Consider the following 14,659-nt stretch of genomic DNA (forward strand, 5'->3'; position numbering starts at 1 on the left):
GAGAATTTTCAGAAGCCGCCACTGCTTAGGCCCAATCACAGGCACCTGTTCGGCCCAAGCCAGTCCCCAATCCTAGGCACAGAGACTATCCTGAAACTAAGCACCTAAACTGGCCTTCGAAAACAAATACTTCATAAACTAAGCAACACAAGGAACACGAACATGGTACAGAGACGAGGCACACAGAACAAGTCATACAAAACAAGGGAACACAACAAAGCTAAAAGTGTCCAGGAATATAGACACTTACTGTTTCACCTCACACCGGTAAACAGGGAAAGCAGAACACCTGTTTCTCCCCAAAGTTCTGTAGCCGTGCTGCCGTATGCCTCTCTTGGCCAAGTCTCTCTCTCCCAGTCTTCTCATCAGGCACCCTTTAAATACACAGGCCACTTGGCTAAATTAGCTCCAACATTCGAATCAGGTGTTCCAGCCCCAACCATTATGGGGGTGGAGTCCAAAAGTCTTAAAGGGCACCATCCCATTTTGACACGGTGAGGAGGGGGAAAATTCAGCTTCTCACAGAGAGAGATAGGGAGAAAGATGGAGAGAAAAAAGTTGAGTATGGAAGGTGTCTTTTCCTAGCCTGGATACCAGCCCAAACCCCGCCCACAAAAATTTTGGTCAGGGAGATTTGGTCTGGCTCTGAACTAGTTGGGAGAGAGTTTCATCGGACAGATAAAGCCGGACCAATCAAATTGTCAGGGCGGGCTTTATATGATGATGGACAGATTATCAAGCGGTAAATTCGAAATCCTCCAAAAGATGGCGGTGTATCCGGCTTGTAAGTGGGACATATTTTATGTAAATTATGCTATCTACACGACTTTTTTATGTCTACATTGACTCGGTTAGTTGTATATGTGCAACAAGAATGAAGTGATTATTTGCATATTGAATCACATATTTTGTGATTAGGGATGAAAATGTATAAGATTTTAAGAATTCCTATTCCATAACGATTCTTGCTTATCGATTCGATTCCTTATCGATTCTCTTATCGATTCGATTCCTTATCGATTCTCTTATCGATTATTTTTAGGCAAGGTAAAAAAAAAAGAGCAGAAACAGGTTTATTTACATTCATTTCCTTTTATACTGTATAATATTCTCTGAATAGATAGAAATAACCAAAAACAAACCTAAGGATAGGTCAACAAACTCTCAAAGGGTTCAGGATCTCGGCACACAGACAACATCTTAAAGTGGGGTTCAGAGACCCATAGCCTAGGGATCCTTTTCCTTGATGGGGTGCCAGGGGGTCCTGGCAAAGAAAAAAAGTAATTAGTGTGCTTGCAGAAGGGAAGCACACTATTGTTCTTCGTTATTTTTTCTCCTCGTTTTTCTTGCGACGAATCAGGCCTCGCCCGATTGAGATAGAGACGCCGTTCAAACACAGATACTTCCGGCCCGAACCGGTGCACCCTGCTATATCTTTTTGTGGCGGTACTCCTTGCCACTCCTTTTTTCCCCATAGACTTGCATGGCAGAACTCTGTGCCATTATGACATCATAATAGGGTCATTAAACTGGCTTGCACCTGTGCTTCACTGACACCTGCGCCAAGGTCCCAAGGCTCCTCTTCTCTCTGTACCTCTCCATTCAACTGTATAACTAGGAATATTAAGAGACACCTTCCATACCAGGGCTCTACTCACTCATGCATACTCACTGATGTTTACTCACTCGTGCATACTTACTCATGCTTACTCACTCATGCATACTCACTCATGCTTACTCACTCATGCATACTCACTCATGCACACTCACTCATGTTTACTCACTCGTGCATACTCACTCATGCATACTCACTCATGCATATTCACTCATGCTTACTCACTCGTGCATACTCACTCATGCATACTCACTCATGTTTACTCACTCGTGCATACTCACTCATGCATACTCACTCATGTTTAATCACTCGTGCATACTCACTCATGTTTACTCACTCTTGCATACTCACTCATGTTTACTCACTCATGCATACTCACTCATGTTTACTCACTCATGCACATTCACTCATGCATACTCACTCATGCATACTCACTCATGCATACTCACTCATGCATACTGATTTGTGCGTGCTCATCCAGCAGGGAGAGTGTGTGTGGTAGGCGCGCACGGCTGATGCCTGCCCCAATTCCAAGGCACTTGTTCTCTCTGTCATGGCCGCAACAGAGCAAGCACACTCTCGCAGTTCGTTCACGAAACGCATTCTAGTTGTTTTTGTAATAAATCATTAAACTCAAAATTCTCATCAGATGGGGGAGCCTGGAAAATAATCTTATCAAATAGGAATCCCTCCCTGGTCTAATTTGTGGCAGTTTAGGGGTCCTTGATATACCAGAGTTTGAGAACCGCTGTGCTAAGTAATATTTGAACATTCCAATTACAGTGCAGTTGTTTTTTTAAGTGTATTCTCTTTGAACTAACATTAAAACTGAAATAAACAAATTGTGAAAGCTGGTTTACACAATGAAACAAATGGCACTTACACAATAGACTGTGAGTTTACCTTCGATATTAACAGATGAAGCACTAACGTTAGCCGTGCTGCTGTTGCTTGGTTGAGAATCATTAATGTTATCGTCGCTCCATAGCGCTCAAAAACGCATTCCTGTAAATGTATTGCATGCAGTATGGACACATGTTTCGCCGTCGTGGTAGTTTTTCCCCCCCTTCTCGAAATAGACGTTTTGCAAGTGGCCCTGTGGTCATCTTTTTGCGTGAAATATAACCACACTTTTGAGCACCTCTGCCTAGATCCCATGTTGCCTACAGTCTAAAACAAAACAAAGCTGCGTGCAAGTTTTTTTTTTTTTAAGTTTCTATAGCGGAATGGAATAGGACTTTGGCTAACGATTCCAAGGAATCGGTCCACCATCCCTATTTGTGATGCAGACTTAAAAATGTAACTTTAGCCCAGAATCTTTTTTGTTCTCACAAATCAAGACTATTTACTTACAGCTATCAAGTGACATGATGGTGTCACCTCCAAGTTAAAATTGTAAAAGGGGGAGAGAGCTGTCAAAAGTTTCGAAGTTGGCATTAGCACATTGACTTTGTCATTTTCTGAATGCCTCTATGAAGTGGTAGTTATATGAACTTTGTTTTTTTTAAAGATAAAAATAGATTAACAGGTTAAACCTTTTACATGGACAAAGTCAATGTGCTAATGCCAACTTCGAAACTTTTGACAGCCCTCTCCCCCTCCCTATCGAAGGGGTGTGGCCCCCGAGTCATTTCACGGACTAGTCAGAAACTTTCTGGAAATGTTCTCAGAGTAGACAGCAATAAGACTGAGTTGTTCACCTTCCTCTCAGATGCTCTGCTTAGATGTACTGGTACTTGATTGATTACTTGTCTGCCCTGCCCTGAGAATTCCCAGAGATAAGGATCCAAAAGCACGACCAAACCTTCCCAGCCCTAAACAGACTTGCAGAATGGCGTATTTTTACCGACTTATGATTGGATTGTTGAATAATGTGTAGGGCTGAACGATTTGGGAAAATAATCTAATTGCGATTTTTTATTTTCTTTTTCACAATATTGCGATTGCGATTTAAAAAAAAAAAAATGTTATTTTTCTCCAAACAAAACGTAATGAATGATTTAAATTTGACCAAAACAATATTAGATACATTTAGTGTAAAATATTCTTTCCCACATCTAACTGCTCATTACAGAAACAAGAACAACAAAACTGTGCATTTAAGTAATGTAAACAAAGTCATTGTAAGTATAAACACAAGGCATGCAGATTATAAACACTGTGCAAAATTTACCAGCTAAAGAAAACGTTTTTTAGACCACGTTTTAATCATGAACGTTGCAATTACAAAATCGCGTTTTATCATATAGCGATTTTATTGCAAATGCAATTAATCATTCAGCCCTAATAATGTGTGTATTGCTGGTACTGGAACATGGACATCTCAACATTGAAGTAGCAGTTCAAAGAGAAGGCTGCCACGTGGCAGAGCTACCTTTCCTGATAAACCACGTGGCAGAGATGCCTTTTCCGATAAACCACGTGGTAAAGATGCCATTTCTGATAAACCACGTGGTAAAGATGCCATTTCTGGTAAACCACGTGGTAAAGATGCCATTTCTGATAAACCACGTGGTAAAGATGCCATTTCTGGTAAACAACGTGGCAGAGATGCCTTTTCCGATAAACCACGTGGCAGAAAGGCCATGACAAGATCACAGACCATGACGCTTCTGAAAGGCCACACAAGGTCACAAGATGAGCAATCTCCAGAATCCATACCTGAAAAGGGCGAGGCACCTGTTGTCACAGGAAACTGCAATATGCAAGCTGTTGAAAATAGATGTAACAGAGGTTCTCGACTAAGTTAATTCTGTTTAGGTAAGCAAGGACAGGGGTACTGGGTAGAAGACAGGTGGCTAGATCTTTAAAAAGAGCTTGGTGACTTGGTCCTCAGTCAGTCTGCCTGATCGTTCTTGCTTTAAGTTAAGAGTTTTTGAGATGCTCCATGGACCAGCTCAGCAGCAGTTAACTACTCTGAAATATACCATTCAGTATAACCTGCCTGTTTGCCTTAAGACATTTCTTGTGAACTCTTAGAATTTTTCACGACATAACTTGTGTTTCTTCATGTGTTTCATGCATTGACTGGCTGTGACACAGTATCAAGCTTTGCTGAGGAAAAACTGGTTCCCTGAGATAAGGATCTGCACAAACTGCACACTGTTGATTGATGGATTGATTACTAGTCTGCCCTGCCCTGAGAATTCTTTATAGAGTAGTTGGATATCTTGTCCCCGAGATAAGGATCCAATTCTGTGGTGGCAAAAGCATTACCAAACCATCCCAGCCCTAAGCTGAGTTGCATAACTTGTGAATCTTCCTGCTCTTCCTGTGTGTCATGCATTGACTGGCTGTGACACATTATCAAGTTTGGATGGGCACGGGAAAAGACTGCATGGGCTGTGTGGGCCGTCTTTTCAGAGCCTGTTAGAGCTATGTTCTGCCCATCATGACATTCCACAGGAGGTAATGGCCACAATAGAAAGGTTCATCATCCTGCTCTATGACTGAACCAGCACATCCACAGACATAGACCATGCTAGAAGGAAATTATTTGCGAAACGGCACAATGTGCAGTCAATCGTGGGTAAGCAGCAGAATTATTTTTGCTTACCATTATGTTTTTTCCCTTCTACCCATGGTTTAGGACTAAGTGGAGCTTGTATCTGGTCATTATGAACCATTCTGTACATGCCTTCAAGATGCAGGGCAGTCCAGCTATGAACTTGTCTCCTGCAAATGTTAGAAGGGCTGCCATAGACTGCACAGCCCTGTTACTGTGAGGGCGATTGCTGACTTTTCCATGATAGACAGTTCATATTTTCACACATAGACCTAATTTCGCCTATGTTGCCTTATAAACAGATGGACACTTTCTAGTAGGCTTAATGTGAGAGTCACAATCTGAACTCGGCAAAATGAAAAAAGTGTAATTTGATGTTATGATCCTCTATATCAGGGGTGCCCAAATTCTTTCTTGGCAGGGGCCAAATATTAATCGGAGTGGAGGGCAGAGGGCCAAAACCAGAGTTTCATGTTAGGTCATGCCCCATTATATTGAAATGTATTGCATATATGTACCCAATTAACATTACCATTAATATACATACCTGCAAACTCAGAAGGGCTAAAAAAGGTGACAAACCAATCCCCTGTAGGGGGGTCTGGGGGTATCCTGCCCCCACAGATTTTTTTGTGATTTTAACATGTAAATGAAGCATTCTGGTATACTCCAAGAAGAAAATAATGGGGAAAGATAACATTTGCTTCAGGTAAAAAAAGAAACATTTATTAACATATCATACTAATTTAATATAATCTATTAAGGACATACACAGGGAAGATGTTAAAATCCCGGTGCCGTAGGTAGGGGACTTATATATTGACCAATCAACTAACAGCGAGTAAAAGGCTAATAAACATGATGGCAGGCAAAAAGAGTGACTACTGATGTTTCGATGGAAATACTTTTATCAATCAAAAGAGAAAAATATAACAGTTGCGTGTAAGCTGTGCCGTGGAAACAAGCACCTCTCAACTACACTCGACTCCACAAACATTTGTTAAGCCAACACGAACAGGTGAAACTGAAGGACAGACTGCTCCAACTCAGATAGTACAGGGCTCTCAAGTTTTGAAGACAAGCAAGAGTGACATATTCCCCCGGTCATTCCGCCCGCCCCGCCCCTGTCGTACGCCCCCCCTCCCCCCAGTAACAATACAAGTATGAATGTCTTATATATGCATAGTCATAGAATTAGATGTATTAATTGGGAATTTTTTTATTATTGTACATTGCAGTCAACCTTATGCATTTAAATGTACCTTGACCTCTTGTACACTCATCTCTGTAGTCAATGGCAAGTAAAGGTTTTTTACTGTGTTGGTTGACTTCAGTGCCTGCTGTTTGGCCTGATGCCCCTTACTGCCTATAAACTTTGTCACATCCAGCACACCTTGAGTGGCACAGGAGTTCTCTTGGCGGCAGATAAAACACCAGTATGCTCATTTGATTTTTAACTGACATCTTTGAAAGACAGATGCAATGATTAATGCATCCATGGCCAGGACATTTATAACATGCTAGTATGCCTAATGAGTTTGCTACTAACAACTTCACCAGGCATGAAGAAGCCTCGGAATCTGAATAGAATGTTCAAGCAAACACATTTACAAAAAATAATGCCCAGAACATCATTGGATATTAAAGGCTGCCTCATATTCGTTCGAATTATAGGCTATATATATTTTGAATAGGCCTAAATGTTAGAATGATCAATGGATAAAGTGTAAGATATAGAAATGGCACGGAGGATGTAAAGGAAATGGGAGGGAGGATAGAGAACTGTCAAGGCAAAGAAGGCTGACAGAAAAGTTGAAAAAGGTGTAGGAATTGATTGACAGAGTAATTGATAGAAGAAAGGAAAAAATAGTGAAGAGGAGTGGCTATGGATTATGAAATATAGAGAGAGCGAAGAGGGAAATACTGAAAGAAGCAGATACAAATGGAGTGAAGCAGAGAGGGAGTATGAGAGAAAGTAGATTGAGAGGGATAGAGAGAAAAAGGAGAAGAAAGAAAAGAAGACAATGGAAGGTGTCTCTTTATATTCCTAGTTATACAGTTGAATGGAGAGGGACAGAGAGAAGAGGAGCCTTGGAACCTTGGCGCAGGTGTCAGTGAAGCACAGGTGCAAGCCAGTTTAATTACCCTACTATGATGTCATAATGGCCCAATGTAAGTCAATGGGAAAATGTTTATTAGTTTGTCTTTAATATCTTAAAAAATATATGAAAAATAAATAGCATAATTGTCCTTTAGAAGACCTACGCACCATGTCTGAATGAAGTTTCAAAGTTAAGCGGTTCAAGCTGAATTAAGCGCAGAATGGGTACAAAGAAGAAGAAGAAGTAGAAGAAATGTAGGAATAACAATACAGAGCATGTCATGCACTGTTATAAATCCCCACTAACCCCACTGAAAATATTCAAATCCCTACTGAATAAAGCAGGGTAATAAGGAGAAGAGGGATGGTTTGAGTAATTGAAAGAAGAAATGAAAGAAGAGTGAACAGGAGTGAAAGAATGAATCTGACTCTCACAGACTGCCTGCACTGTATGATCCTTCTGCAGAAAATCATTTTTGTAATCTAGCTTTCTCTGATGCATGTCCACACCTGTGCTAATATGTAATTTAGCTAACATTACTGTGGAAACTGGAGCCAGGAACATTGTTTTCCACAGAACTAAATAAAAGGATGGCACGTTTGCTGGAAGCCAGTAGGGGCTGTCATATGTGTGTCTGTGTGTGTATGCCCAGATACTCTGTCCCCTCTAACTTTCGGGCTATTTGTTTAACTTCCACTGTGAGGGACTAGTCATGACCAGATTTGGGAAAGACACAATAGTCCCCACCATTGTGTTAATTAGAGAAAAAAATATTTTGCACAATATATTTGCAAACTCATTCATAATATTATCAATACTATGTTTGTCACCCAGAAGACTGAAAAATACATTTCCAAGTTTTCCAATGCGCCCTCAAGCCTGCGAGACAAGATGCTGTCATTTGGAAACACTTTGTGAATCGTGACTTGCAGAAAGAGAGCTGGCAGTAGTCTGACACGGTAAGCTACTAAATACGCCAGGAAATAATAAAGCTTCATTTTAGTATTTCGTTTGGTCACAGCATTGATATTTTTGACCCTTTTGTGCTTTGTAGATAGAAAAGTGCCACCTAAAAAGAAGAGAGATAACACAAGTTTTTTCACCACCAGAGAGTAAAGGCCCTGTCACACCATAACATTCTGGTCAACGTTTTATGACATTAGAGGAAACGTTGGTAATCGTCCATGGTCGCTGGTAAAGCGCCAGAAGAGCGTTGTGTAAAAGCTGGTGAACGCTGTACTCGTCAGTGATCGGCAGAGAACGCTGGTCCGAAAATACATTTTTGAACATGCACAAAAGTTCTCATGGAGACCAGCATTCTTCAACATTTAATTTAAATGCTGGAGAACGTTTGTGAAACTTTTACTAACGTTGCACGCGTTTGGCTATCGTATCACAGTGGCTATCGTTACCAAGGGAAGATCTTGATTTTAGCATGTCCCTTCTTCAATGAATATGTTATTAGTAGGGCTGTGAAACGATTCAAATCTTTTATCAAATTAATCACAGGTTTCTGTGGATTAATCCCGATTAATCACATATTTTTTTCGGTATATTTTTGTGAGAAAAATATGTATGACAAAAGACGAATATATACATTTAAAATGTTTTCTTTTTTTAATTCATAAAAAACTAAAATAATGGTGCTGCAAATGCTGCAAAGCAATAATCTTTGCTATTCCATATTGGACATTAATACATCGAAAATGATGATCCTTATGATATGGCTTTGTATCTAATCACCGGTTATTGCTCTCAGGTTGTGCCTTATGCATACTGTTGTGTTCTGTAATACTGTTCTATATTGTGCTACCACTAGGAGGCACTGTTCCACAATCAATGCTAGCTAATTTACGTACATAGAGCAGAAGAAGAGTGAACCTCAATGTCACTAGTCACATACTTTCATGCTACTAACAGTTCTCAGTAAAGAGTGTTAATATCATCCTGCTTGTCGTTATTCTGAAGCTTCACTACACCACACATACCTTGGGATACCCAGGAGCAGGTTGCCCGTTCACAAAATGCTAAAATAAAAGAAAGTTCATAATGGCCTTTTGGGACGTTTTGTTTGAGATTGATACAGTATATTAAGCTCCTTGCAAATTGATGGCGTTTGCTATCGCTAGCTAAGTGTGCAACCTTACAGACGGTAACATTAACATTTTGACAATAACATTAACATTTTATTTTAACATTAACACATTTGTTGGAGAGACTAGTTAATTATTTGTAGTCGTTATAATACTAGTTGACATGAACCATAACTGTTTGGGGGTGTTCTCTCAACTAGATAGCTAGCTAGATAGCATAATTCGCTAGCTGGCTAGATCAAGAAGCTTCATTTACTTTGGAGCAGACATGTGTGTTTGTTGATCTTTGATACATTGAGTTGGGAGCGGGTTCTCCCACACTGTTAAATCCACAGCCGGCTCCTTTCCTCCTTTGTTTTGGGCTTTAGAAATGCGGAAAAAAACGACGTGTCGCTCTAAAAATCTCAGGGTACCTTGTGTCAGATCTACAAGTCCAGTATGAACACCGTTTCACCATGCTCATCAATACTCAAGGTTGTCTGACCCTCTTCTCTTAGTAGAGGTTGCTCAGGTAAGATTGGACAAGGGCCGTTCTAGGGAGGAGTTCGCGAACAGTCAATTGTGGGTTTATTGGAAGCTCATTCTGCACATGCGTTAAATGATTTAAAAAAATAACGCATTAATCCTGTAATTTAATCATAACGCGTTAACGCGTTATTTTTCACAGCTCTAGCTATTAACCATGATCAACAAACGCAACTTATATCATTGCAAATGTTATTCTGTGCACTATAAATCTACATATTCCATGCTATCATGTCATGCAAGGTCATTATCTAGCGAAAAGCGGGAGGTTGTCAGCTGGGGTAGTCTTGTCGGCATGATGTTCACTGTTCAGACGATGTTCACTGTTCAGCGTTTCATACCCGTTTGACCATAAAACCCACACGCTAGCAAAACGCTATTCTGTCGTTATTCACAGGCTCAATATGCTTGTCTAACGTTGACTAATCGTTCGTTGCGCGCCAGTGACGCGTCAACACACGTTCGTCGCTAGGGATGAGAATCGATAAGATTTCAACGATTCCGGTTCCTTATCGATTCCTGCTTATCGATTCGATTCCTTATCGATTCGATTCCTTATCGATTCGATTCCTTATCGATTCTCTTATCGATTCTTATTGGGCAAGGAAAAAAATTACCATGAACAAGTTTTCTATGAATAGATGATGCACATCATTATGTATGTATACATTTACATGTTTTAAATAACCAAAAACAAACCTAAGAATAGGTCAACAAACTCTCAAAGTGGGGTCCAGAGACCCATAGCCTAGGGATCCTTTTCCTTTATTGGGTGCCAGGGGGTCCCAACAAAGAAAAAAAGTATTTGTTTGATTAGAATTCCAACCATAAGTAACAGAATGTATGACTGATTTGGTAATGGGTTTCATACATTTTTTGCAATAAAACATCTAAACTCAAAAATCTAAAATAGATGGGGGAGCCTGGAAAATAATCCCTCCCTGGTCTAATTTGTGGCAGTTTAGGGGTCCTTGATGTACCAGAGTTTGAGAACCGCTGTGCTAAATTTGACTATTTGAACATGCCAATTACAGTGCTGTTAAAAAAAAAAAAAAAGTGTATTCACCTTGAACTAAAAATAAAACTGACATAAACAAATAGTGAAAGCTGGTTAACACAACAAAACAAATGGCACTTGATTTTAGTTTGTGAAAAAAGAGGACACTTTGGCACTAAATGGCACCTACACTGAATGGCACCTACATCGATACCCGACAGAGTTCTTGGACATCTTTTTCACATGCAGATGACCCTGCCCCCTCTCAGCCACGAAGTTTTCTTTTTTTTTTATACAGATTTCATGTACTATTGTAAACGATACAACTAGTTGAGACTGCAAGATGCTCAGTGTTGCCAGATTGGAAATGCCGTATCTATCAGAGGCTCAAAATGATCGTATTTGGAGGATAATTATCCTATCTGGGAACACTAGGAAGGCGGTCAACCTCGCGCAAAAAGGGAGATACCCTTTCCCAAACTTGTAAGGACGTAATGACTAGTTTGTGAAAGACCCAGAGGAACAATAATATCTGGCAAAATCCCGGACGTTTTTAGGTCTCTAAAAGAGGAAATGTTTGGGTAAAGGAGGACGTTAGGTCACCCTAACTAACACAATAGACTGTAAGAGTTTACCATAACAGATAAAGCGCTAACGTTAGCCGCGCGGCTGTTGCTTGGTTGAGATTCATTAACGTTATTTTCACTCCATAGCGCTCAAAAACGCGACATTTCTGCAAAGTTACTGCATGCAGTATGGACAAATGTTTTGGAGGAATGGTAGGTTTTCCCCCCTTTGACGAAAGAGATGTTTTGCAAGCATTGCAAGTGGCCCTGTGGTAATCTTTTTGCGTGAAATATAACCACCCTTTTGAATGGCTTTGCCTAGGCAGTCTAAAGGCGCTCACATGCTTGTCCGATCGTGCTCTCCGATCTCACGAGGCACGCCCTTAAACGCCCTCCTTGAAGTGGGACCACACCTTTGAGCACCTCGGAAAGCCATCCGAGGGTGTCGGATGGCCTCTGGAGCACCGCTTGAATTTTCTCACTATCCGATCCGAGCTGTCCGACACCCCTGGCTAAAATGACGTTTCCTGTTTCGTTCCCTATATGACAGCACCTCCGTTTTTAAAAAATCGCTGAGAGATCGCTGGGAACCTGGGGCTGGAGGTCCAGGAGTGCATTAGGAGTTGGAGGAAGATCAGGGACAAGTTTGTAAAAATGAAAAAAACTATGAAGGGCACCAGCGGCGATGCAGGAGGAAAACCGACATCCCCCTTCTTCCTTGCTCCATCGTGGCTCTCGCCGCATATAAAGCATAGGGAGACGTCGTCTAATTACAGCAATAATAAAAACATTTCTTGGTTTTCGAACAGCCTCTTTGTGTTTGAGTTAGCAGAGCATGCAGTGTAAATGATTAAATTGTAAAGAACCTGAATTGTAGACGTAAAAAAGCAGAACTGTTTGTGTGGTATAATAATAGAAAATATTCGACAATAACCGCGAGCTTGGTCATTGTCGTTAGTAATTCATTTCACAACAACAGCCTCTGATCATTAACTAAAAATACACGGGATAAAAACAAACGATTTCTTATTTTATAGTTTGTTGTTGATGATGTAATGGCCTTGTAACATCATAATAAACCGTTGGTAATCTCCACAGCCCCTCGTAGAACCATGCAGGTAGAGGTCAGTCGTACAATCATCAGATTAGAAAGGGCGTGTCTCTCGTGAAGTCGTACGAGGTGAATTGGATAACCATGCAAATGCCTTAAAGCTGCCATGTTGGCTGCAGTCTAAAACAAAACAAAGCTGCATGCACGTGACATACCTAAATGGCATCTACATCGATACCCGAATTAAACAAAATCTAAAAATGAATAACTTTTTAAGGTATATATAGCAGAATCGGGAAAGGAAAATCACGCACCAAGTCACAAGCATCCGTGTTCAGGTCTGATAAGTAGTCAGTGACTTTGTTCTACCGTGCAGAACAGAGCTTATGCTGCTGAGGAAGTGGGCGGACCAATATGCAAATACAACCACTGTGGAGAATCTATGAAAAGGGATCGGCACACCAACACCCATTTCATTTGTGCTTAGACATTCATCTGACACTGGGAGACCATGGAAACATTTTTTTCTCCACCATTTGTCATTGTACCTGTTGTTGTTTTTACCATTTGTATGGCTAACCTTTTCTGCTGCTTTGCTTCTACACCAATCCCTACAGGTAACAGTTTACTACTCATTGATCATTTTGGTTCATTTAGAGATTGACGATTAGTTTTTGCACAATGCTACACATTTTTTTAAATACATGTTAGATATTTAGAAGCTAATGTTTTTTTTTTCAAATAACTGTTTCAAACTTTTGTCTGTGTGAGTGGGTTGAGAGTATGATATTTTAGCCCTAGACATCTATAGCTCTGATGTTAAGAATACGGAGTATTCTTGCTGTTCCACACATACATTTTATTTTGTCCGGATAATATGATTAATAGTTTGTTCCACAAAAAAGCGAAATCTGAGGTTAACCTTGTTTGTTGTTCCGTGGTTTAGTTAAAACATTAACAATAACGTCTCCCTTTTCTTCGAATTCAACTTTATCTTCTAAATGTGCCATTGGAGCAAATCAAACATAAAATCTAAATTTTTCTCTCTTCTTTTTTTTATAGGTGAACCCCTGAGGATTGTGCTGATTGGAAAGACTGGAGCGGGGAAGAGTGCTTCAGGGAACACCATTCTGGGGAGAAAAGGATTTAAATCAGAGATTACTTCTAATTCTGTCACACAAACCTGCTTTAAAGGGAGTATCGATAGTCCGAGAGAGATTGAGGTGATTGATACACCTTGTATTTTAAAAGAAAAGGGGAAAAAAAATGAGATAGTGAAGTGCATCAAAGAGACAACTCAAGGGCCCCACGCATTCCTGCTGGTGATGAAGCTGGGCCGCTTCACTGAAGAGGAGGAGAAGGCAGTCACGGCCATAAAGGAGATCTTTGGGGAAAAGGCTGTAGACTTCATGATTGTGCTGTTCACTCATGGTGATAAACTTGAGGGTCAGAAGATCAATGATTATGTGAGGAAAGATATCACCGGACTGAGGGAAGGGATACGGAGCTGTGGTGGACGATTCCATGTATTTAACAACTGCAGCCGTAGTGACCGCACTCAGGTTGTTAAGCTGGTGGAGAAAATAGATGAGATGGTGGCACTAAATGGGGGACGTCACTTCATTAAGGAGAGTTAGACGGATCTTGATTCTAAAGATGCCTCAAGTGACATCATCAAGTAATTCTGTAATATGGTTGGTCAATTTAGGTGGTTATCGAAAAGTATTGTGATATTGATTCAAGACTATGATAATCAACTTACTGAATCATCATTCACAGAAGTCTAACATTTTCATTGTTCTGCAATAGTTAAGTAGATTGTTTTATTCATTGTATTATCTTTATAGATATAGGTATATAGATTATCAATATTATATTTATATAATATATATGTACTGTATATATGTTAGTGTCTGTTACTAACTTTTTTAAGATATCTTGTTGATGGTGAATCAGGTGTTGTTTTGGTATCCAAATGTTCCAATGAGCTAATGATGACTAAAATATCTTGAGGTGATTGTAGTTTGCTTGTTAGACACAAGTGTTTCATATGTAACCAATACTTAATTCTGTATTTAGAATTGCTTTAACCTTTTTCTATATAATACATTTACTTCTATGTATATTGAACAAATTCTTTTTAACCATACTGACTGTACTGGATGTGCTTCTTCTCACTGTCGATAGCACACCAAGCTTCATCAT

General features: G+C 40.1%; 1 protein-coding gene across 1 annotated transcript; it reads left to right on the forward strand.

Moving 5' to 3' along the window:
* Positions 1–13,455: 13,455 nt before the first annotated feature.
* Positions 13,456–14,091, forward strand: LOC308372472 (GTPase IMAP family member 7-like; the record flags this gene model as incomplete). The annotated part of the gene is made up of 1 exon (XM_080847625.1): positions 13,456–14,091. One exon carries the CDS (start codon positions 13,456–13,458, stop codon positions 14,089–14,091), a length of 636 nt encoding a protein of 211 aa, XP_080703751.1.
* Between the last annotated feature and the right edge of the window lie 568 nt (positions 14,092–14,659).

Source organism: Sprattus sprattus (assembly GCF_963457725.1).
Source record: "Sprattus sprattus genome assembly, chromosome: 11".
NCBI lineage: Eukaryota > Metazoa > Chordata > Actinopteri > Clupeiformes > Clupeidae > Sprattus > Sprattus sprattus.